Source organism: Hypanus sabinus, chromosome 7, assembly GCF_030144855.1.
Source record: "Hypanus sabinus isolate sHypSab1 chromosome 7, sHypSab1.hap1, whole genome shotgun sequence".
Lineage (NCBI taxonomy): Eukaryota > Metazoa > Chordata > Chondrichthyes > Myliobatiformes > Dasyatidae > Hypanus > Hypanus sabinus.
In genome coordinates, this window is record NC_082712.1 from 178203874 (window position 1) to 178230398 (window position 26525).

General features: G+C 42.8%; 1 protein-coding gene across 1 annotated transcript in view; it reads right to left on the reverse strand.

Moving 5' to 3' along the window:
• Positions 1-23377, reverse strand: part of usp47 (ubiquitin specific peptidase 47) — a 226756-nt gene extending 203379 nt beyond the window's left edge. The window contains exon 1 of the mRNA XM_059976219.1: positions 23095-23377. Within this exon, the coding sequence (XP_059832202.1) occupies positions 23095-23133 (39 nt within the window). The 5' untranslated portion in view covers positions 23134-23377. The remainder of the gene's footprint in view (positions 1-23094) is intronic.
• Positions 23378-26525: the final 3148 nt, after the last annotated feature.

The window sequence follows — 26525 nt, forward strand, 5'->3', positions numbered from 1 at the left end:
AGAAGATGAGCATGCACATGTGGCTGGCATGAATGTGGATCACATGAAATATCAAGTGAAACTACACTATTCTCTCCAAAGATTCTATGATCAACATTTGTTTCTCTTCAAGATTTCAGAATCTCCTCTGTTCTTTTTTAGAGGCAACATTAAACTGAGACACCATCCACACCCTATTTCTTAAAGTAGTTGGGCAAATCAATGAATCAGCATACAGGAGGGAGATTGAAAGTCTGGCTGAATGGTGCCACAACAGCAACATCTTGCTCAATATTAGCAAAACCAAGGAGCTCATTACAGACTTCAGGAGGAAACCAGAGGTTCATGAGCCAGTCCTCATTGAGGGATCAGAGGTGGAGAGGATCAGCAGCTTTAAATTCCTTGGTGTTATCATTTCAGAAGATCTGTCCTGAGCATGCAAGTGCAATTACTAAGAAAGCACAGCAACACCTCTACTTGCTTAGAAATTTGTGAAGTTTCAGCACATTTAAAACTTTGACAAACTTCTACAGATGTGTGATGTACAGTATATTGACCGGTGGCATCACAGATTGGTATGGAAAACCCTTGAATGAAAAATCCTACAAAAAGTAGTGGATACTGCCCTCTCCAAAAAGGGTACAGCCTTTCCCTCCAGTGAACACATCTACATGAAAAGCTGTTGCAGGAAAGCAGCACCCATCATCAGGGATCCCCACCAGCGAAGTCATGCTCTCTTCTTACTGCCACCATCAGGAAGGTGGTACAGGAGCCTCAGGACCACACCACCAAGTTCAGGAACAGTTATTAACTTTCAACCATCATGCTCTTGAACTATAACTCACCCCATCATTGAAAATGTTCCGACAACCAATGGATTCACTTTTGAGGACTCTTCATCTCATTTTTGATATTATTATTACTTTTTTTCTTCTTTTTATACTTGTACTGTATTGTTTTTTTGCACATTATTTGTTTATCCTTCTTGTGTGTGGTCTTCCAATGATTCTATTGCTTTTCTTTGTACTTACTGTGAATGTCCACAAGACAATGAATCTCAGGGTTGTATATGGTGACATAAATGTACTTTGATAATAAATTTACTTTGAACTTAATCCCTCTTTACTCTTATCAAACCCTGTAGATTTAAAGCCACTTTTAAATTGCCTAGGTACAGTGGAAATGTACAGAATCTTTTCAAAATTTCATTCCTAGCACCATCCTCGTGAATGAGTAATGAATACTTATGCATTATTGCAGAGGAAAGTGCCATGACAGAGAGACTTCAACAGGAGATGCAACATCTGCCAATTCAAGTAGGCAACCAGAACCCCTAGATCTGCCAGTGACTCCGTGTCACTGTGTGATATTTGCAGCTCAGTTGTGGGGGGGGGGGGGGGGGGGGAGAAGCAATATTTTTTTCTATCTTTGGAGAGGCTACAGGCTGATATTTTGTTTTTGATATACAAAGGCATACTAGAAGGCAGCTGACTTACCAACAAAAATTGCTGGAAGTGTTTATTAGACAAACAGTAGAAGCCTCAGTGCAGCCACATTTGATCTGAACCAGGACATAGTGCCTCAGTTTAACTTCTAACCCAAAGCTGGCAATTATAAGAACGAACCTTTCCTCCTCCCACAGTATAGTTCCAGCCTGTACTAAACACTGGGTTATACCGTCATGTTCAAACTTATAACCGCAATCTTCTCAGGATTTGAGTACTATGCCAAATTAATGATAAGACCAAAAGACGTGGGAGCAAATATAAACCATTCGGCTCATCATGTCTGCTCTGCATTTTCTCTTGGCAGAAATAACCTATCAACCTCTGCTTTAAACATACTCAATGACTTGGCCCCCGCAGCAATATGTGGCAATGAATTTCACAGATCCACCACTGCCCAAAATTGCTTATCTCTGTTCTAAATGGATGTGCCTCTATTCTGAGGCTTTGCTTAGCTTCTAAGACAGTAAAGTAGAAAATAAACTGCAACTGTTAGACAAGGTAACAATTTGACAATTACGAACTGGACACTCCATAACACTCCACCCTCATCGTTCCCAACATCGTTTGCTCCCGCCAGATTTCCAAAATTTCCAAACGCCAGATTTACAGCAAGCTTGCAAAGGGAAAATGACTAGATAATCTCTTTTGAAATACTGAACCACATCCCACTCCCTTCAGGGAGAGGCTGTTTAGCATCTACACCAAGACCATCAGACTCAAAAACAGTTACTTGCCTCAAAAGCAGCAAAACTCATCAACACCTCCACCCATTAACACCACCACCACTTTGCTCTTTCCCATCAATCACCTTATGTACAGTGCAGCATCACTATGGATATACAAAAATATATATAAGCTATTTATTGTGCTTTTTGAATTATTGTGCTCTTTACCATGTTTTTTTGTGCTGCATTGGATCTGGAATAATAATTTCATTCTTACACTAGTATGCAGGAAATGACATTAAATAATCTTGAATCTTGATGATAACAGGCAGATTTCTTCTGTACACTAAATTCTATCGTACAGCGCTTCTGTATCGAGGGGAGCAAATTAATCTTAGTTCACTGTCAATATTATCTATGTAATATTGTGGGAGTTGCAGTAAGGCAAAAGTTAAAGACAATGTCCAGCCAAGGAAAGCCTGGGCCATTTGAAGTCAACCTAAGACAAATGGGACTGCCGGAGCCACCCCAGGAAAGGAGAGGATTACTGCGGCAGTAAAACAACTACAACTGCAACAAAACAAATTTTACCACAGATGCCATTGATATTAAATCTGATCCTGCTTTAAAGTATGTTGTTTTGCAGCAGCAATACACTGCAATGCATAATAAAATACAATACATTCCAAAAATTAAGTCCTGCAAGGAGAGAACAAAAAATAGCAAGGTAGTGCTCATGGGTTCATTGTCCATTCAGAAATGTGATGGCAGACGAGAAGCTGTTCTTGATAATGCTGGCAACACACACAAAATGCTGGAGGAACTCAGCAAGCCAGGCAGTATCTATGGAAAAAAGTAGTCAACATTTCAGGCTGAAAACCTTCAGCAGGACTGAAAAGGTGAGCAAGTCTCTTCAGGCTCCTGTACCTCCTCTCTGATGGTAGCAACGAAAAGAGGTGATGGGAGCCCTTAATGATACAGTGGCATGCAAAAGTTTGGGCACCTCTGGTCAAAATTTCTGTTACAGTGAATAGCTAAGCAAGTAAAAAATGACCTGATTTCCAAAAGGCATAAAGGTAAAGATGACACATTTCTTTAATATTTTAAGCAAGATTACTTTTTTTATTTCCATCTTTTACAGTTTCAAAATAACAAAAAAGGAAAAGGGCCGAAGCAAAAGTTTGGGCACCCTGTATAGTCAGTACTTAGTAATTCCCCTTTGGCAAGTGTCACAGCTTGTAAACGCTTTCTGTAGCCAGCTACTGGTCTTTCAATTCTTGTTTAGGGGATTTTTGCCCATCCTTCCTTGCAAAAGGCTTCTAGTTCTGTGAGATTCTTGGGCTGCCTTGCATGCACTGCTCTTTTGAGGTCTATCCACAGATTTTCGATGATGACTGCACCTCTTGAGGTAGTCCATTGTGGATTTTGAGGTGTGTTTAGGATCATTATCCTGTTGTAGAAACCATCCTCTTTTCATCTTCAGCTTTTTACTGACAGTGTGATGTTTGCTTCCAGAATTTGCTGGTATTTAATTGAATTCATTCTTCCCTCTACCTGTGTAATGTTCGTGCAACTGGCTGCAACAGAAGCCCAAAGCATGATCAATCCACTTCCTCCCTTCACCACCATTCAGGGCACCAGACAGTCCTTCCAGGTGAGGCGACACTTCACCTGTGAGTCGGCTGGTATGGTATACTGCATCCGATGCTCCCGGTGCGGCCTTTTATATATTGGTGAGACCCGACACAGACTGGGAGGATGTTTCACTGAACACCTACACTCTGTCCACCAGAGAAAGCAGGATCTCCCAGTGGCCACACATTTTAATTCCACGTCCCATTCCCATTCTGATATGTCTATCTATGGCCTCCTCTACTGTCAAGATGAAGCCACACTCAGGTTGGAGGAACAACACCTTATATTCTGTCTGGGTAGCCTCCAACCTGATGGCATGGAACATTAATTTCTCTAACTTCCGTTATGCCCCTCCTCCCCTTCTTACCCCATCCCTTATTTATTTATTTCCCCTCTTTTCTTTCACTCTCTCTGCCCTTCTCACAATCACTCTTTGTCTGTTCTCCAACTCCCTCTGGTGCTCCCCTCCCCCTTTCTTTCTCCCTAGGCCTCCCGTCCCATGATCCTTTCCCTTCTCCAGCTCTGTATCCCTTTTGCCAATCACCTTTCCAGCTCTTAGCTTCACTCCACCCCCTCCTGTCTCCTATCATTTCGGATTCCCCCCCCCCCCACCACTTTCAAATCTCTTACTACCTTTTCTTTCAGTTAGTCCTGAAGAAGGGTCTCAGCCCAAAACGTCAACTGTGCTTCTTCCTATAGATCTGGTTCATTGCACAAAACCCAAACCAGAAAAGCTGATCCTTTAGTGGGCTCCACCACAAGCTGCTCTAAAAAGTCATCTTACAAATTCCCCCTCCGGTAATCCAGCACCAACATGATTTTCCCAATCTACCTGCATATTGAGGTTCCCCATGACTATTGTAACATTGCAGTGACTGTTGTAATAGATAGAGGGTGGGAGAGGGGCAGCCACCTAGAATAGATGATCAGATTAAATGCCTGGGGAAACTTTTAAGATGGTGTGAAGTTTTTGTTTTAATAGCCCTACAGTGCCTTCCAGAAGGGAGTTTCGGGAAAAGAAATATGCAGATTAACTGATAATTATTACATCGCGCTGTCACAAATTTGTACTCTCCTCGTTACTATGTCTTGAAGGGGTGGGGTGGGGATATAGCGGCAGGAAATAAAGATGTCATACTTCGCCCGCTACATTATCCATAACCAACATCAATGTCACTATAAAATAAAACTGCCCTTGAAACATAATAGTTATTGAACTATCTCGAGTAAACTGAACATTTATCAGTTCCATTCTGGGCATCAGGGAGAGATGCATGCTGAGAAAGGGTATGAAATGACACCACATCGTATTAACCCACAGGCTTGTCGATGCCAGAACATTGCCAGGTTGCCACCAGAAACTAATGAGCAAAGAAACAAATCATGCGTTCGCACAACTTCTCAAAACCATCATGAAAGCAACAAGCAAGATTGCAATAAGTCAAAAGCACAAGACTCTGCGGATGCTGGAAATCCAGAGCAACATACACAAAATGCTGGAGGAACTCAGGTCAGGCAGCATCTATGGACGGGAATGAACAGTTGACATTTCAGGCTGAGACGCCTTATCAGGACTTGGGTCAAAATGTTGACTATTCACTTCCCTCCACAGATGCTGCCTGACCTGCTGAGATACTGCACAGTAATGGGCCCTTCTGGTCCAATGAGACCACACCAATTACACCCATGTGACCAATGAACCTATCAACATGCATATCCTTGAAATGTGGGGGAAAAATGAAGCATCTGAAAGATTCTCATGTGGTTAAGGTGAGAACGTACAAACTCCTGACAAGCAATGGTGGGAATTGAACCTTGGTTGCTGGTGCCGTAAAGTGCTGCTATGCTGCCATGACACCTCAAATAGTTGCTCCAACACTATGGATGAAGCATACAGGGATGTGGGTTCCACTTGCTGATAAAACTGAACAAGTGGCAATCAGAAATCCAGTGAACTTACGAGAACCTTCGTCAGTCATCACATTTCCTAATGTTCTGGCAATCTAACAGAAGATGAGAGTATGCTGCTAGTGAAGTGACATTTTTAGATTATTCAAATGTTCCAATCAACTCTACAGGTGATAACTTTACAACACAGCGAAACCGTTAGAAACTGCAATGAAAATTTGCATGTGCACCTTCCATCAAGATCTATTTTCCAATCCAATTCTCTCTCCTCCTGTTATCAAATGCAATTTAGCCAAGTTTACAAATTGTGCTCTTGATTTAACTTCTGCAAACCCCTCCCTGCACCCTAACACTCCTTTGAAATTACCAGATATAGGTCAAGTGATAAGAAAGCCAAGCACTGGCCACTAACAAGGCACATAAAAGAAATGAGGTGAGCAAGAGTCATTAAACAGAGCAACAGGGAAGAAAGAAGTTACTGAATTCAGTGTTTATTCCAGAATATTGCAAAAGTGCTTACCTAACTAAAGCAAAGATCCTCATAACATTGACAGACCACTAAAAACATCAGCTGCACATGCATGTCTATCCCACTGCAAGCAATCTCCAAGGCCCAACAGCTGAATTCATTACTGTAGGCAATTAATAGAACTTCCTAGCGAATCTGCAATTACCCATCAGCCAAGACCTCAAATGTGCACCACAGAACCAACGGCAGCACTGCAAACCTTTCTGGAATTACATGAGCACATTTCCACTGGAATCAAACTATGCTATGGATGGTCCCAAGCCCAGCTGCAAAAGGAGGACAGTTGGCCACGGTAAAAAAAAAGCAGCGTTACAGAAACTCTGAAGACCTCATTTCTGGGAGCGGAAGGATCTTCAATGGAAGGATCTCCTTGACAGACTGAAATTCCAAACCCAGATTGAAGACTCTGGCAAGCTGCTATCAACGACCTGTGCCCCAGTTGGGGTAATGGACTTAAGAAAAACATTTTGCAACAGCCAACCAAGAATGTCATTGGAAAAACTCCACACTATCACTCAACTTCAAGGTAGGGACATCCCCCTTCATGACATCTACTATGCCAAAGTCATATTTATTACAGATACCAACTAATGCAAGGCATCCCTAATTTTATTCAAACTCTTAAGACAAGCTGCGTGCTTAATTCCCTGCTCTATTCACTTTACAGTTATGACTGAGAGGCTAAGCACAGCTCCAATGCCGTATTTAAGTTTGCTGATGACACCACTGTCATTGGCCAAATCAAATGTGGTGATGAATCAGCACGTTAGGGAAACTAAAAATCTGACTGAGTGGTAACACAGCAACCTCTCAATGTCAGCAAGAATGAGGAGCTTCTGTGTTTGGTGCTGTGTTTTGTGATTTCATGTTTTGCTATTGACTTCAGGACAAGGAAACCAGAGGTCTATGAGCCAGTGCTCATTGGGCGATTGCAGTAGAGGGGGCCAGTAACTGTACATTCCTTTCTGTTATCATTTCAAAGGACCTGTGCTGGGTCCAGCATGCAAATGCCATTACAAAGAAAGCACAGCAGTGCCTCTACCTTCTCAGTAGTTTGTGAAGATTCGGCATGACATCTAAAACTTTGACAAACTTCTACGGAGGTGTAGTAGAGAATATATTAACAGGCTGCATCACAGCCTGGTCTGCCCTTGAACAGAAAATCCTACAAAAAGTAGTGGATACAGCCCAGACCATCACAGGTAAAACCCTCCCCACCAAGCAGCATCTTACCATCAATGACACCATGATCCAGGCTATGCTCTCTTCTCACTGCTGCCATCAGGAAAGTGATACAGGAGCATCAGGATCTGCACCACCAGTTTCAGGAACAGTTATTAACCTCAACCATCACGCTCTTGAACCAGAGATAACTTCACTTGCCACATCACTGAACTGATCCCACTGAAATGGACTCACTTCCAAGGCCTCTTCATCTCATCATCTTGACATGTAATGTTTATTTATTATTATTACTTTTTTCCTCTTTTTGTATTTACACATTTTGCTGGACTTTTTTTTTGCACTTCAGTTGCTTGTCCGTCCTGTTGCATATGCCCTTTCATTGATTCTATGTTACTTCTTTGTATTTAATGTGAATGCCCACAAGAAAATGAATCTCAGGGTTGCATACAGTGTACTTTGATCATAAATTTTCTTTGAACTTTGAACACAGAACTCACAGTATACCATCCATTCCCTTAAATCACCTGGCTCTGCTCCCCAGGCTTCCTCAAAACGTATCAGGTTCATAGGAACATTTTCCAATTTTACAAAGTTGATAATAAAATGAAAATCAAAAGAATGTTGGGGTATTATCAAGGATAACATGCAAGCATCCAAAAAATCTGCTTGTCTGACGCCAAAGTCCTAAGAATGCTAATTAAAGTAGTTTCACTGTAATAATTTAGTCAGCATTGAACAGATCAAGTACAATAGCACAATTCTGTTACATTCCCATATGCAGCTCATAATGATTTGTGTATATCACAATTGATAACATCCAACTGTTGTAAAATATGGAAGAATTTAATGCCAACTGAGATGAAGTGGGAGGTATGTATAGAACATGAACAACAGTTTCTGCACTATTGTTTCTGTCAATGATACAAATAGCAATTATCCTCATTCCCTATGTGAAAACAATGGCTTTTCTTCCTCCTACTAGTATAGTATACCATCAACAGTCACAATTTAATTCTTACGGACAATCAGAGATGACCCTTACCATACATTCAGACATTCCATGGAAAAGTAAACTTTTCCTTTAAATACTACTACCAAACATTCTTAGGATCTACTGTTAATTACTGTTTGTGTTAATTTACATGTCATTTATAGAAATTTGTCAACATTTCAGATGTGCAGCAGAGGAGAGTATACTGACTGGCTGCATCACAGCCTGGTATGGAAACACCAATGCCCTTGAATGGAAAAATCCTACAAAAGCAAGTAGATACAGCCCATTCCATTGCAGATAAAGACCACCCCACCATTGAGAACATAAAGCACTGTCACAGGAAAGCAGCATCCATCATCAGGAAATACCTCACCCACCCCCACCATCCTGGCCATGCTCTCTTCTCAACTGCCATTGGGAAGGAGATACAGGAGCCTCAGGACCCACACCATCAGGACCAGCTTCAGGAACAGGTAATTACCCTCAACCATCAGGGACTTGAATCAGTAGGGATATCTTCACTCAACCCCACACTGAACTGATTTCACAAGTCATGGAATCACTTTCAAGGACTCTTCATCTTATGTTCTCAATATTTATTGGTAACTTCTTTTTTTCTTATTGTACTTGCATACAACCAGTTTGATAATTTACTTTGATCTTTGTTCTTTAAGTCTCGTTTTTAATTTGCTTTCAAAGTTATGTTGCTCCTGTTATTCCTTGGTGAGTTTGAAGCTGGAATATTATCTACATGTACTGCCTTCCTACAAAAGAAAGAATATTTATTTGCCCGAGAGGAAGTGACAGAATACTCAAAGGGCTGAAAAGCCTAATTCTGCTTCCAAGGCTTATGGTGCAGCAGGTGTGGCAAAGGTTCACCAGACTGATTCTGGAATGATAGGTTTGTCATGTGAAGTGAATAAATAGTCAGGGCCTATATTAGTAGTTTACAAAAAGGAAAGATGACCTCACTGACGTGTTTAAAATTATTAAGGGCCTTGACTGGGGTACATGCAAGTTCAGCTTTTCCCTGGCTGCACTATCTAAAGCCTTGGGTCAGTCACAAAATAAGCTGTCAGCCATTTAGGAAGAGAAGACATTCCTTCAACTATTTTATCTCTCTGAAAGTACCTAGCACTTCACCTTTAGCTTTGTTAAATGTCATCTGCCCACTCAGCAGAGTCTCTCACTACTCTCCTTACTGAACACTACATTTCCAACACACACGCATACACAAAGTGCTAGAGGAACTCAGCAGGTCAGGAAGCAACTATGGAGAGGTTAAAAAAAAGATGCTTGAGACTGTCTGTTGTGGAGTTAGACACTGCAAACTGGAGAAACTCAGACAGCACTCATGGTGGGAAACAGTCGACATTTTAGGTCAAAAGTTTTCCTCTGGGCTTCAAATTTTATAAAACCTTTGAATCTTCACATTTTATGCAATAACTAGCCTTGCCATACATTCAAGCACTCCAAATACAGCTGCATTCACTGTCAAACCAATCAAAGCAAATTAAAAAACAAGTCAAAGGATAGTTTCCCCTACTGACTCTGGAGGGTCATGAATTAAGCAGAGAATTCATAAATCAAGACAAAAATGGGAATCTGATTTGAATGTTAAAATTGATGGAAAAAATTGGTCAAGATTATGTTCTGATAGTATGAGAAATACAATAAATGTTCGACTTAGATTAATACACTATAATTTTTACATCAATTATATATAACACCACAGAAAATAAATAGATTAAATTTAAATATGTCTGACCAATGTTTTCGATGTAATCAAGAAATTGGTACTTTTTTACATTCTACTTGGTCTTGTTTTAAAATTCAACCATTTTGGATAAATCTAAGACTTTTATTGGAACAAATTACTGAGTACAACTTCCACATAGTCCAGTATTATTTTTATTAGGAGATATTGAAGGGACAATACCGAAACTTAAATTGAATAAGTATCAGAAAAAATTTATAAAAATTGCATTGGCAGTAGCCAAAAAAGTTATCGCAGTTACTTGGAAATCTGATTTATATTCAACTATGGATCGTTGGAATAATGAAATACATAGTTGTATTCCACTTGAAAAATTACATACAATCTAAGAAATGAATATGATATATTTTTGAAAATTTGGTTCCCATACTTACAAAAGATAGGATTAAATACATAGGTCCTTTGAAGATAAAATTATAAAGTAATTGGGGAAAGAAAAAATAAATATTAAAATTATTTTGAACTCTATGGAGCATGTGGGGATCCTCCAATATCCAGGCAATCTTTCTCTTCTTTCTTTCTTTTTCTTTAGATAAGGGTTAAGGTGGGGGGGGGGGGGAGGGTTAATATTATTTTTCTTACTATTTTATCATCACATTTATTCTTGTAATTTTCTAAAATTTAATAAATAAATAATGTTTTAAAAAATGAAAAAGATGAATTAGGCAGAGATTTGTTTCACCAGTTTGAAACTTCTTTTTGATTAGGTGACAGAATTGATGAGGGTAATGGAGCCAACATGGTACAGACAGACCTCCAGAAGGTTTTGCTAAGATGCTGCATTACATATTTGCAAAGTTGAAGTAAATAGCATAAAAGGGATATTGCTGGGACCACAGATGGTTGTAGAGGCTGATCCAGGATCCACATATACTGATGCTGTGTGGGCATGAGTAAAAGATAATTGACAGCATAAAAACAACATTGATTAAGTTGGTTAACAGAATGTAGTGCTGAATAGTTTAGTAATAAAGTTATTTACAGCATTTGTCATACAATGTACTTCAACATGTTTCACAATGAGACGAAGTGCAAACATGAAAATAAATTTTAAATAAAAATGAAAATAAAAGATAAAAAGATGTTAGTTAAAAGCAATGTTACATAAATATTTGAAACTTAAACACCATCTCAAAACCTGAGTATACATCTGTTCCACAGTTTAGGAGAGCAGTACAAAACAGCTGACCTGCCAATTATCTTTCAAGGGAGATTGTTTACATTTGACAGACTAGAGGAAGTAGATCTCCAAACTCAAGGCAGGATTATAAAACAAAAAATAATTCTGTGATCTGCACTGGCCTCAGAGCTTTAAAAACGAGAGAACTTTAAAATCAATTCCAAAAGATAGTTTAATTTCATTAATTGTTTTTCTCTACCACCACACTGAAGGAAGGTGAAATAGCAATCTCAGTATTCAGGGAATTGGCTTTACTTCTTGGTCTATATTGACAACCTAGACTTAGGCATCCAAGTCACAATTTCTAAATTTGCAATAACAGACACGAGATTCTGCAGATGCTGGAAATCCAGAGCAACACACACAAAATGCCGGAGGAACTCAGCAGATCAGACAGCATCCATCATGAAGAATAAACAGTCACTGTTTCAGGCCGAGACCCTACATTAGTACTGGGAAAAAAAAGAGGGCAAAGTCAGAATGAGGTGGGGAGAGGGAAGGATACAAACTGGTAGGGGATAGGCAGAGGAAAATTTGGCACATTGGCTTAAAGAATTTTACTGTAAGCAGCTTTATGTATCCTGATTCTTTACCCAAAAGTTTTAATTTTTAAGCCAACATGCCACTTAGTCTTTAATTTCACAATTGTCTACTTTGCTAACCAGTCTTTTAAATGAGATATTGTGAAGCACCTCCTCAAAATCCACAAATGACTGCATTTTCTTCATAAACCTAATTTTTTTCCAAAGAACCTATGAACACTACCTCACTATTGTTGTACTACTTAATTTTCAAAATTATAATATTCTTATTATAACTTATAGTATATTTTATGTATTGCCTCTACTGCTGCCACAAAACAAGCAATTTCAAGGTCAATGATATTTAACCTGAATCCGATTCAAATACAATTTGTCTTTAACAAGTTTATACCCAATTCCCTTCTATCAACTCAAACTGCCATGAATCTTTTTCATAAGACATTCGAAAAATGTTGGAAATCCAGCACTACATACACACACAAAATGCTACAGGAACTCACTAGGTCAGGCAGCATGCACAGAGAGCAATAGAGAGGCCAAGACCCTTCAAGAGTCCTGATAAAGGGACTCTGCCCAAAAATTGACCATTTATTCCCCTTCATAGACCGTGCCTGACCTGCTGAGTTCCAGCAGCACTTTATGTGCTACATTAAATGTTCTTTCCTGATTAAGATGACATGAAAATTCTCTCTCAAACTCAAGGCTTGTCAGTGTGGTAAACAGCTGACCACAGAGCAGCTTTTCAACAGCTTGAGGACAGCCCCTACATGAAACAAAACCTTAAGATTGCTAAAATACAAGCTTTGAAATATAGTCGTCACTGGAGAAAAATGACTGATGCAAGGACACTGAAGGAAGAGAAAGCTGCACTTGGTTTGGCTCATCAGACCCATGTAGCCTTCTACGGGAGCAACTTAAAATTCTTGCATCCCATGTCCATAGACCCTGCACAAATCAGTTGGCGAGAGTATTTGTAGATATATTTAAACTCCCCCTGCATCAAGATGACTATCATCCCAGTACCAAAGAAAAACAAGATAATTCTGACAGTTATCATGAAGTGCTTTGAGAAGCTGGATATGGCATACATCAACTTCAAGTGTCCTAGAAAACCTCAACCCACTGCAATTCACCTATTGCCAAAACAGGTCTACGACAGATGCCATCTCCCTGGCCTTATACACCCATCACTGGAGCACCTGGACAGTGCTATTGTTTTTGTTTATTGACTGCAGTCCTGCCTTCAATACTGTAATTCCAAGCAAACTCCAGAACCTGGAAGTCAAAACCTCCCTTTGCAATTGGATCCTTGACTATCTCACTAACAGTCCTTGATCAGTAAGGATCTGTTAAACACAGATGCTCTATATTCTACAGACTTGTACATCTACAGATGGGTTTCACATACATTACCAAGCTATAGCTATCTAATAATAATTTTATTATTTCTTTCATGAGACACATCCACAGCCCCCTACCCTAATCCCTGCACACTCATGACCTTCATCAGTTTTTATCAATGCACCATAGATAGCATCCTATCTGGACACACAACATTTTCGTATAACAACTGCTCTGCCTGAGACCACAAAAAACTGAAGAGTTATGGGCACAGTCTCCCCTCCTTGAATTCTGTCTACATATACTACTCATTGCCTCAATAGAATAAATGGGTTTTTAAATCTGAGTATAGCAAGCTATGAAGGCAATAGTCCGTTACACCAGGGCAAGATGAAGAACCGCTGTGTGCTTGTTCCAGCAGAAATGTGGCTCTAGGACAACATCCCATGCACCAGCAAACCTCCGGCTAAATTCCACAGGGACTTGTGCTAATTTTTTTCTGTGGCTGTATGTGCTGTGCATTACACCTTGGCCCAGAGGAGCACGGCTTCATTTTGCTGCATACATATATATGGTTAAATGAAAATAAACATGAACTTAAACTCAAACACAAACTTCAACAATTAGCACGAATGAATAAACCCTTCCGGGATCCCAGCCAGGTACAGGTACTGATTAAAACTGATATTTCAATGACAAGTTCTGCCATCTTCATCAAGGATGATGAAATCCCTGAAGGTAACAGAGCTTGTCATCGAAACATCAGTTATAATCAACACTTGTACCCAGCTGGAAGCCCGAGAAGAGTTTGTCATATTCGCCACGAAAGCACTAAATCCCTTTTCAATTAATACATAGTTTACAAATAGTACCACATTTACACCATATCAAAGTTCTTTAAAACATTAGACACAACTATTCTGGCCCATCATCTGTACTGACACAAAGAGCCATTTCCCCACTTTTGTGTCTTATCTACTATTCTTCTCAACTTCTGCAGATCCCATCACTCACCTACGACATGCAACGGACAATTTACAGTGGCTGATTAACCTACAACAACAGAAAGTGGTCCAACAATGGCTATCTAGCAAAGCCGATGGCAATATTAGTTCAAAGAAAAAGCTGTAATCATGAGGTTTCAGAATTCAGCAAGGAGAGGGAAAACCGAACAGCAAATATAAAGAAGGAACTGAGAACAGGGAGCACCTGCTGAGGTAATTAGCCGATATTCTTGGACTAATGTTTTAATCCAAAGTTCTTTCAGAAGTCACAAAAACTGAAAGGCAAAAAACGTGTTGCTTCATGGTCATTTTATCAAGTGTTCATAAAACAAAGAAATTTGAAAGGAACAGTGATAGAGGCCTACTCAGTAAAGGGAGGAACAAAAGAAAGATCCAAGATCTAACATGGTGCTGGCCTCATGGCCACCTATTTTATACCCACAAAAGAAAATTCCATTCAAATTTGTAAAAAAAAATTAAACAATGAGATAGCTCTTATTCAAATAATGCAATACCAAGAAAAGTTTCCAAAATCATTTTTATATAACCTCTAGAGGACACAATGAATATGCACATACACATACTAAACTGTTACATGCATACAAGAACTACTGAAATACAAGCAGACAAATGTTAAACTGCAAAGAAAAAAATTAAGCAGTCAGATCCAACAATGTCTAAGTTACGACTCTTCACCTAGTCTGAATGAGTAAGCAGAGATAGGCTATATATAGTGGTGAAAGGATACCGAGGATACCGGAAGAGAGAAAGGGGGTGACGATGAGGAAGGAAAGGATGCTTGAAGTACAGGAGACCCCAGGGGATATACCTCTCATAAACAGGTTCACCCTCTTGGAAGCTGTCACGACAGAAGATGCTGCCAGTCAGACAGGCGTACAGGTCTGCGAGCTGAAAATTGGTGCAGAAGCAGAGCCGAGGAGTCAGACATCGGGAAGAGCCGTGGTAGTAGGGGACTCCATAGTAAGAGGTACAGAAAGGGGTTTCTGTGGCAACAGGCGAGATTTAAGGATGGTGTGTTGCCTCCCTGGTGCAAGGATCCAGGACATCACGGACCGATTGCAGGGAATCCTCAAGGGTGAAGGTGAACAGCCAGAAGTGGTAGTGCTTGTCGACACAAGTGACATCGCGAAGAAGAGGAAGGACATTCTGCAGTGGGACTTCAAAGAACTCGGAAGAAGGCTGAAAAGCAGGACTTCCAGGGTGGTTATCTCTGGTTTGCTTCCAGTTCCTCATGCTGGAGAGTGCAGGAACAGGGAGATAATGGATCTGAATGTGTGGCTGAGGAACTGGTGCAGGAAGCAAGGATTTACATTCTTGGACCACTGGGATCTGTTTTGGGGTAGAGATGAATTGTACAAAAGGGACGGGTTGCACCTTAATAGACGGGGGACCAGCATTCTGGCAGACAGGTTTGCCACTGCAACGCGGATGTGTTTAAACTAAGTAGTGGGGGGAAGGGGATGAACTGGAAATATAAGGATGGAGTTAAAGGGAAAGTGAAATTAAGAAAAGTTAAAAAGGACAACAGAATCAATGGAGTAGAAAGCTCAAGAAGAGATCATACAATATGGCCAAGTGAAATAGGAATTGATATGAAAGGAGAGGGGAGTACGACTTAAAAGTATTATATATGAATGCACAAAGTATAAGGAATAAAGTAGATGAGCTTGAGACTCAGTTGGAAATTGGCAAGTACAATGTTGTGGGAATAACAGAGACGTGGCTTCAAGTGGACAGGGCTTGGGAAATGAATATTCAAGGATATACATCTTATCGAAAGGACAGACTGACTGGAAGAGGGGGTGGAGTGGCTCTGTTGGTGAGGAATGATATTCAGTCCCTTGCGAGGGGGGACATAGAATCAGGGGATGTAGAGTCAGTATGGATAGAACTGAGAAATTCTAAGGGTAGAAAGACCCTAATAGTTATCTACACGCCCCCAAACTGCAGTCTGGATGTAGGGTGTAAGTTGAATGAAGGGTTAAAATTGGCATGTCACAAAGGTAATGATACAGTTGTCATGGGGGATTTTAACATGCAGGTAGACTGGGAGAATCAGAATGGTACTGGACCCCAAGAAAGGGAGTTTGTGGAGTGCCTCCGAGATGGATTCTTAGAACAGCTGGAGCCTACCAGGAAGAAGGCAATTCTAGATTTAGTGTTGTGCAATGAACCAGATTTGATCAGGGACCTCGAGGTAAAGGAACCATTAGGAGGTAGTGACCATAATGATATGTTTTAACCTACAATTTGAGAAGGAAAAGGGAAAATCGGATGTGTCAGCATTACAGTTGAACAAAGGGAACTATGGAGCTATGAGGGAGGAGCTGGCCGAAGTTCAATGGAACAATACCCTAGCAGGGAAGACAGTGGAACGACAATGGCAGGTATTTCTGGGAATAATGCAGAAGGTGCAGGATCGGTTCATTCCAAAGAGGAAGAAAGATCCTAAGGGGAGTAAGGGGCAGCCTTGGCTGATGAGGGAAGTAAAGGGCAGTATAAAAATAAAAGAGAAGTAGTATAACATAGCAAAGATGAGCAGGAAACCAGAGGACTGGGAAGCTTTTAAAGAGCAACAGAAGATAACAAAAAAGGCAATATACCAAGAAAAAATGAGGTACGAAGGTAAACTAGCCAAGAATATAAAGGAGGATAGTAAAAGCTTCTTTAGGTATGTGAATAGCAAAAAAAAAATATTTAAGACCAAAATTGGGCCATTGAAGACAGAAACGGGCAAATTTATTATGGGGAACAAGGAAATGGCAGACGAGTTGAACAGGTACTTTGGATCTGTCTTCACTAGGGAAGACACAGTCTCCCAGATGTAATAGTAGCCAAAGGAACTAGGGTAAAGGATGAACTGAAGGAAATTTATATTAGGCAAGAAACGGTGTTGGATAGACTGTTGAGTCTGAAGGCTGATAAGTCCCCAGGACCTGATAGTCTGCATCCCAGGGTACTTAAAGAGGTGGCTCTAGAAATCGTGGACGCATTGGTAATCATTTTCCAATGTTCTATAGATTCAGGAACAGTTCCTGCTGATTGGAGGGTGGCTAATGTTGTTCCACTTTTCAAGAAAGGAGGGAGAGAGAAAACAGGGAATTATAGACCGGTTAGCCTGACGTCAGTGGTGGGAAAGATGCTGGAGTCAATTATAAAAGAGGAAATTACGACACATTTGGATAGCAGTAGAAGGATCAGTCCCAGTCAGCATGGATTTATGAAGGGAAAATCATACTTGATTAATCTTCTGGAGTTTTTTGAGGATGTAACTATGAAAATGGACAAGGGAGAGCCAGTGGATGTAGTGTACCTGGACTTCCAGAAAGCTTTTGATAAAAGTCCCACATAGAAGGTTAGTGGGCAAAATTAGGGCACATGGTATTGGGGGCAAAGTACTGACATGGATTGAAAATTGGCTGGCTGACAGGAAACAAAGTAGTGATTAACGGGTCCCTTTCGGAATGGCAGGCTGTGACCAGTGGGGTACCGCAAGGTTCGGTGTTGGGACCGCAGCTGTTTACAATATACATTAATGATTTAGATGAAGGGATTAAAAGTAACATTAGCAAATTTGCTAATGACACAAAGCTGGGTCACAGTGTGAAATGTCAGGAGGACGTTATGAGAATACAGGGTGACTTGGACAGGTTGGGTGAGTGGGCAAATGTATGGCAGATGCAGTTTAATGTGGATAAATGTGAGGTTATCCACTTTGGTGGCAAGAACAGGAAGGCAGTTTACTATCTAAATGGAGTCAAGTTAGGAAAAGGGGAAGTACAACGAGATCTAGGTGTTCTTGTACATCAGTCAATGAAAGCAAGCATGCAGGTACAGCAGGCAGTGAAGAAAGCTAATGGCATGCTGGCCTTTATAACAAGAGGAATTGAGTATAGGGCCCTAGTGAGACCCCACCTGGAGTATTGTGTGCAGTTTTGGTCTCCAAATTTGAGGAAGGACATTCTTGCTATTGAGGCAGTGCAGCATAGGTTCACAAGGTTAATTCCCGGAATGGCGGGACAGTCATATGTTGAAAGATTGGAGTGACTGGGCTTGTATACACTGGAATTTAGAAGGATGAGAGGGGATCGCATTGAAACATATAAAATTATTAAGGGATTGGACAGACTGGAGGCAGGAAGCATGTTCCCGCTGATGGGTGAGCCCAGAACTAGAGATCACAGTTTAAGAATAAGGGGTAGGCCATTTAGAACAGAGATGCAGAAAAACTTTTTCACCCAGAGAGTGGTGGATATGTGGAATGCTCTGCCCCAGAAGGCAGTGGAGGCCAAGACTCTGGATGCATTCAAGAGAGAGTTTGATAGAGCTCTTATAGACAGTGGGGTCAAGGGATATGGGGAGAGGGCAGGAATGGGGTACTGATTGTGTATGATCAGCCATGATCACAGTGAATGGTGGTGCTGGCTAGAAGGGCCGAATGGCCTACTCTTGCACCTACTGTCGAAAGTCTATTGAAAGAGTGTGGTGAGAGTTGGCAAGTGATAAATGGATCCAGGCAAGGATAAGCGGCAGACTTTGGAGAGAACAGTGGAAATAGTGGAAGGGGCTGGAGGTGACGAAGGGATGTAGACTATGGAACCTGACAGGAGAGGAAGGTGTGCATGGATCTAGATAGGGAAGTGGAGTAGGTGGATGAGAACAGTGAGGGAAGGGAACTCCTATGCTGCAGCTCCTCCAGATTCAGGTCAGCACCTTGGACAAGTTGGGCCGAATGGCCTGTTTCTGTATTGTATAACTCAGTGACTACAAAGGACCATCACGATTTCCTTGCCCTTATACTGGATACACTGATAAAACTGATTAACTACAAAAATGCAGACCAACTAAATAAACAAGGGATGCAAGCCTTCTCTTTTCAGAGATCTATTTCTCACTTTTCATGACTTACCAGTATATTGTTTGTCGATGCACATAAACACACAGTACTGATAAAACAAATTGATGGGCAGCAAGGGAGTATAGCGATTAGCACAACAGTATCACAGCTCGGGGTGGGGGGGGTCAGAGTTCAAAGTTCAATTCTAACATCCCCGCCCAATGAACACATGGGATTCCTTCCTCTGGGTGTTCTGGTTTCCTCCCACAGTCCAAAGACGTACTGGTTAGTAGACACATTGGTCATTGTAAATTGTCCCATGATTAGGAAAGGGTTAAGTAAGTAGTTGCTGAGCCATAAGGGCCTGTTCAGTGCTGCATCCCTACGTAAATAAAAGAAATAGCCAGATGCCATCTATCTCCTAAGCCTGCTTTGCCAATCTATTAGGTGCACATTTTCCATATCTGTGGTCTCCTGACTGTTACAAGAATATAATGTCCATGAAGGTAATGCTGCAAAGATATTCTAGCTGGTGCCAGGGATGATAGGTTTGATGTTTTAATGAGAGATTGGGGTAAGCTAGTATGCATTCTTAAAAATTTAGGTAAAAATGAAGCAACACTACGAACATTTCCAAAGTCCTCACTGGGCTCAGAAGGCTAAATGTAAGACAACAAGCACAAAATGCTGCAGGAATTTCACAGATCACTTAGCATCTATGGAAATTAATAGTTGATGTTCCGGACTGAGAAACTTTTACCAGGACTTTCACCAGCTTTCTCCCCCTTCAAATCTCCACTCCAGCTTCTTACTTCTTCTCCTCACATGGCTATCACCTCCTCTTTCCCTTCCTCCCATGGTCCACTCTCCTCTATCAGATTCCTTCTTCTCCAGCTCTTTGCCAATTTCATCTACCAACTCCCAGCTTTACTTCATCCTCCCCCTCCCCAGGCTTCGCCTGTCATCTTCAATCTTGCCCTTGCCCTCCCCCTCCCCCCCACATGCTTATTCTGATTTCTTCCTCCTTTCTAGTCCTGATGAAGGGTCTCAGCCCAAAACATCGACCATTTATTCATTCCAACAGATGCTGACTGACCTACTGAGTTCCTCCAGCATTTTGTGTGTTGCTCTGGACTTCCAGCAGCTGCTGGATCTCATGCTAATAAATGCAGGAAAGACATTTCCTCTGCTGAGAATCAGCAGAGATTCTGCCATTTAAGTTACTTACTCAGTGGACAGTGAATCTCTGGAATTCTCCATTCCAGGGTACTGTGAAGTCTCAGAAACTGACGTCAATAAATGCCTGGATGCTAAGAGACTCCAGTGATCTGGAGACTGCAGGAAAATGGTATTAAGAAACAACCACAGTCTCAATGAATGGTGTAGCTGGAATTCTAAAGCACCAGCTCCTATCTTTTTAAGCTTTGAAGTTTATCACTGAACCTGTGCCTCGATCATGTTCCCACTTGATTCCCTTTAAAGTAAAAACAAATCAGCCACAAATATACTCAAACTGAGCATGAACAGTTCTGCAGGATTAACAACTTCAAATATTTACAATCCTCAAGAAATTTTTCACTTTTGTTCCAAATAGCGAACCTTCAACCAAAACCTTGGAAAACAATCCAATAGCCTCATCTTGTCACTCCCACACACAATCTACAATGGGATTATTGTCAATATGGGACAATCTTCTGCACTTTCCCCTCAAAAGACACTTCTCCCTTAATTTCAAGAATCAATCTGGAGTCAGGATTATTTCATACAGAAACAGTCTTCTATACATTGTGATCAACATACCCATCTATAGAATTCCCATATACCAATGCTTGGCCAAATTTAAAGAAAATGTATGCATAGTAATGTTATTTATTTCGATATACAGCACGGTAACAAGCCCAACGAGCCCGCATCACCCATTACACCCATTTGACCAATTAACCTACCAAACCAGACATCCCTGGATTGTGGGAGTAAACCTGAGTACCCGGACGAAATCCAGTCACAGGGAAAATGGACAAACTCCTTACAGACAAGGGCGGAATAGAAGCCAGATCTCTGGCGTTATAATGGTGTTACGCTAAATGCTACACTAATGTGCTGTCCCAAATGTTAGACTACAGGATTAGGCCATTTGGCCCATTGATCCTGCTTAGCCATTCAATCTTGGCAGTTTTATCATTCCTCTCAACCCCATTCTCCTGCCTTCTCCTTGTAACCTTTGACACCCTGACTAATCAAGAATCTATCAACTTCTACTTTAAAGATATCCAATGACTTGGACTCCACAGCCATCTGCTGCTGTCAAAACATGAAATATGCCAATTGAAAGGACAATTAACATTCACTGAGAGCTATAAAACAGAAAAGCTGCTGATGCAGTTATTACATGCGGCATATTTTACATCAACCCAATCTATGACACAAATAAAAATTATGATTTTCATTCACATATAGTACAAAACAAAAACTATATTAAGTTCTACAGTTTAATTGTAAAATTACAATCCTGTGAGTATGTGTACCAGTAGAATTATTAAATATAGATGCTGGAATAAGCAGTGCAGCTTTGGTAAACACCAGACATCAAAAGTGGCCAAGCACTTTGAACACTTCAAGTTCGAAACTGTTTTATCATAAACATCAATGCACACAAAGAAATGAATTACATTGGAGCTGGGTGTCAACAGCACTGTGTTGAAGAGCCAGATTGAAAGAACATTAGAGACGACTCAACACATAACATTATTGCAAAACCACGTGTGGACAGCTGTAACACAGAAAACAAAACCAACACACAGCGCGCAGGCACACTGACAATCCATGGGAGAATTAAACTGTATCCCAGCCAAGAGCTTCTTTACGTGATGAGAGAGGGCCTGTGCCTCCCCACCACCTCGAGAACAAAGTGCATACTGAAGGGCGTGCCAACCGCACAGCTCACGCAATCAATCAAATTCAGGCTCTGGGCTATATGTTTTTTTTAAGATATACCCCAACACAAATCTGTTCAAAGAGAGATGTACCAGGCAGCATTTGTAACAATTCTCAAGTCCAGGGTGCAGAGAATGATAGCTTATAAATCATGGCTTAAATCAGAGCAATCTGTCCACCTCAGGCAGAAGAGAACACATCTCCCTTCACTTGACAAGGAATATTATATATCCCAGTATCTTGTAAATTGTCTTCAAATTGGGCAGAGATGTGAGGGAAGGTAAAGATAGCGATGCCCCTACAGTCACCTCTACACCTTCCTACACACATTTTGCTCTTTCTCATCCAACCCAACCCCTCACCCCTGCCACCTCCTTCCCCATTTGCCCACTCAAGCCAACACACATATCCAAAACCTCTCCCCTCATTGCACCAGCCAGTTCCCCTATGGTCCTGCTAAAGTATTTCAATGGCCTCTTCATCTCCACTCCTCTGCCCCCTTCCTCCTGTTCACCTCTATCCCTCCTTACTTCGGAACCTCTCAGCCACTCTCCCATCACCCACCTCCAGCCTCTTCCCTCATCTTTTTAACTATCTCTTTGGGCCTACACCTCCCCAACATTATCCCCCTCCTTACTCTCCCCTATCCATGTTCCTCCATCCACCGTCACCCTGCCTTGACCCTTTCTCCCCACCATCCCACCCTTTCCTTGCATCTCCCCACCCACCATATCCTCCAAAACCCCCACTCCCTCTTGCCCTACATCATCCCCTACCCATCTTCTCCCTCATACTCTCCCACTCCCCTATTTCCCCATCCCTCCTCCCTCTGCCTCCACTCTCCTTCCCTCCTCATCCGCTCCAAACATCATCCTCCCCTCCTTCCCCACCAACATACTCTACCCATCATCCTTTCCCCCACTCCCTCACACACTACACCCTCCTTCCCCAACACACCTTCTCCTCTCCCTATCCCCACCTATCTCCTTCTTCACCCCCTAACGCCACACCTCCCTCCATCCATCCCTCGCCCTGTCCCCGGTACCGGGCCTCACCTCCCGGGGTAACAGCCGGTTCTCCTCATTGGGCACCATGTCTCGGGAGTGGGTGGGTGTTGGGGAGGGGGAAACGACAATCCGGGCGCTGGAGCAGCGAGCGGGCCTCTCAAGAAGGAGACATCGTCGGGCCGCAGTCAATTGGCTGAAGCAGGCAGCGGAGCCGGGTAAAAGGACGGACGGACAAACAGACCGAAGACCCCGAGAGTTCCGACAAACTCGGTCCAGGAGCCCGGGCAACAACCAAAATGGCGAATGCGGCTCCGGCACTGCGTCAGCGGCAACGGCGTGTGACGTCACACGGATCCGCCCCCGCCTGCCGGGACGGGCAGCTCTGCGCACGCGCGACCTGCAGCAATCAGGAGGTACTGCACCAACGCAACACAAACAAAATCCTGGAGGAACTTCCCACGTCAGGCAGCATCTGTGGAAAGGAATAAACAATCAGAATCAGGTTCATTATCACTGGCGTGTGTCGTGAAATTTGTTAACTTAACAGCAGCAGTTCAATATAATACATAATATAGAAAAAATTTAAAGGTAATAAGTAAATCAATTACACTATATGTATATTGAATAGATTAAAATCATGCAAAAAAAGAAATAATATAGACTTAAAAAGTGAGGTAGTGTCCAAGGGTTCAATGTCCATTGAGGAGTCAGATGGCAGAGGGAAAGAAGATGCTCCTGAATTGCTGAGTGAGTGCCTTCAGGCTTCTGTACCTTTTACCTGATGGTAACAGTGAGAAAAGGGCATGCTCTGGGTGCTGGAGGTCCTTAACAATGGATGCTCCCTTTCTGAGACACTGCTCCTTGAAGATGTCCTGAGTATTTGTAGGCTAGGACCCAAGATGGAGCTGACTAGATTTACAACCTTCTGCAGCTTCTTCAGGTCCTGTGCAGTAGTCCCACCCCCCCCACCCTCCCACCAGACAGTGATGCAGCCTGACAGAATGTCCTCCACGGTACATCTATAGAAGTTCTTGAGTGTGTTCGTTGACATGAGAGGGAGATTCCTATGGTGGAAGAATCTAGGACCAGAGGACATAGACAGAGTGGGTGGGGAGAGGATGTTTCCTATCGTAGGAGAGTCTAGGACCAGAGGACACAGATAGAGTGGGTGTGGAAAGGATGTTTCCTGTGGTGGGGGAAGTCTAGGACCAGAGGACACAGATGGAGTGGGTGTGGAGAGGATGTTTCCTATGGTGGGAGAGTCTAGGACCAGAGGACACAGATAGAGTGGGTGGGGAGAGGATGTTTCCTGTAGTGGGAGAGTCTAGGACCAGAGGACACAGATAGAGTGGATATGGAGAGTGCGTTTCCTACAATGGGGGAGTCTAGGACCAGAGGACACAGATAGAGTGGGTGTGGAGAGGGTGTTTCCTGTGGTGGGGGAGTCTAGGACCAGAGGACACAGATAGTCGGTGGGGAGAGGATGTTTCCTCTGGTATGAGAGTCTGTGACCAGAGGACACAGATAGAGTGGGTGGGGAGAGGGTGTTTCCTGTGGTGGGGGAGTCTAGGACCAGAGGACACAGATAGTCGGTGGGGAGAGGATGTTTCCTCTGGTATGAGAGTCTGTGACCAGAGGACACAGATAGAGTGGGTGTGGAGAGGATGTTTCCTGTGGTGGGAGAGTCTAAGACCAGAGGACACAGATAGATTGGATGTGGAGAGGGTGTTTCCTGTGGTGGGGGAGTCTAGGACCAGAGGACACAGATAGAGTGGGTGGGGAGAGGCTGTTTCCTATCGTGGGAGAGTCTAGGACCAGAGGACACAGATAGAGTGGGTGTGGAGAGGATGTTTCCTATCGTGGGGTAGTCTGGGAGCAGCGGGCACAGATAGAGTGGGTGTGGAGAGGATGTTTCCATTCGTGGGGGACTCTGGGACCAGAGGGCACAGATAGAGTGGATGTGGAGAGGGTGTTTCCTGTGGTGGGAGTGTCTAGGACCAGAGGACACAGATAGAGTGGATGTAGAGAGGATGTTTCCTATAGTGGTTGAGACTAGGACCAGAGGACACAGATAGAGTGGATATGGAGAGGATGTTTCCTGTGGTGGGAGAGTTTAGGACCAGAGGACACAGATAGAGTGGGTGTGGAGAGGATGTTTCCTGTGGTGGGAGAGTCCAGGACCAGAGGACACAGATAGAGTGGATGTGGAGAGGATGTTTCCTATGGTGGGAGAGTCTAGGACCAGGGGACACAGATAGAGTGGGTGTGGAGAGTGTGTTTCCTGTGGTGGGGGAGTCTTGGACCAGAGGGCTCTGATAGAGTGGATGTGGAGAGGATGTTTCCTATGGTGGGAGAGTCTAGGACCAGAGGACACAGATAGAGTGGGTGTGGAGAGGATGTTTCCTATGGTGGGAGAGTCTAGGACCAGAGGACACAGATAGAGTGGGTGGGGAGAGGGTGTTTCCTGTTGTGGGGGGAGTCTAGGACCAGACGGCACAGATAGAGTGGGTGTGGAGAGGATGTTTCCTCTGGTGGCAGAGACTAGGACCAGAGGACACATATACAGTGGGTGGGGAGAGGATGTTTCCTATGGTGGGAGAGTCTAGGACCAGATAGAGTGGGTGGGGAGAGGGTGTTTCCTGTTGTGGGGGAGTCTAGGACCAGAGGACACAGGTAGAGTGGGTGCGCAGAGGGTGTTTCCTATGGTGGGAGAGTCTAAGACCAGAGGACACAGATAGAGTGGGTGTGGAGAGGGTGTTTCCTGTGGTGGGGGAGTCTAGGACCAGAGGACACAGATAGAGTGGGTGTGGAGATTATGTTTCCTGTGGTGGGAGGGTCTAGGACCAGAGGACACTGATAGAGTGGGTGTGGAGAGGATGTTTCCTGTGGTGGGAGAGTCTAGGACCAGAGGACACAGATAGAGTGGGTGTGGAGAGGATGTTTCCTATGGTGGGAGAGTCTAGGACCAGAGGACACAGATAGAATGGGTGTGGAGAGGATATTTCCTATGCTGGGGGAGTCTGGGACCAGAGGACACAGATAGAGTGGGTGTGGAGAGGATGTTTCCTATAGTGGGGTAGTCTCGGACCACAAATAGAGTGGGTGGGTAGAGGATGTTTCCTATGGTGGGGGAGTCTAGGACCAGAGGACGCAGATAGAGTGGGTGGGGAGAGGATGTTTCCTATGGTGGGCGAGTCTAGGACCAGAGGACACAGATAGAGTGGGTTTGGAGAGGATGTTTCCTATGGTGGGGGAGTCTGGGACCAGAGGACACAGATAGAGTGGGTGTGGAGAGGACGTTTCCTATAGTGGGGGAGTCTAGGACCAGAGGACACAGATAGAGTGGGTGTGGAGAGGATGTTTCCTATAGTGGGGTAGTCTCGGACCGGAGGACACAGATAGAGTGGGTGGGGAGAGGATGTTTCCTATGGTGGGGGAGTCTAGGACCAGAGGATACAGATAGAGTGGGTGTGGAGAGG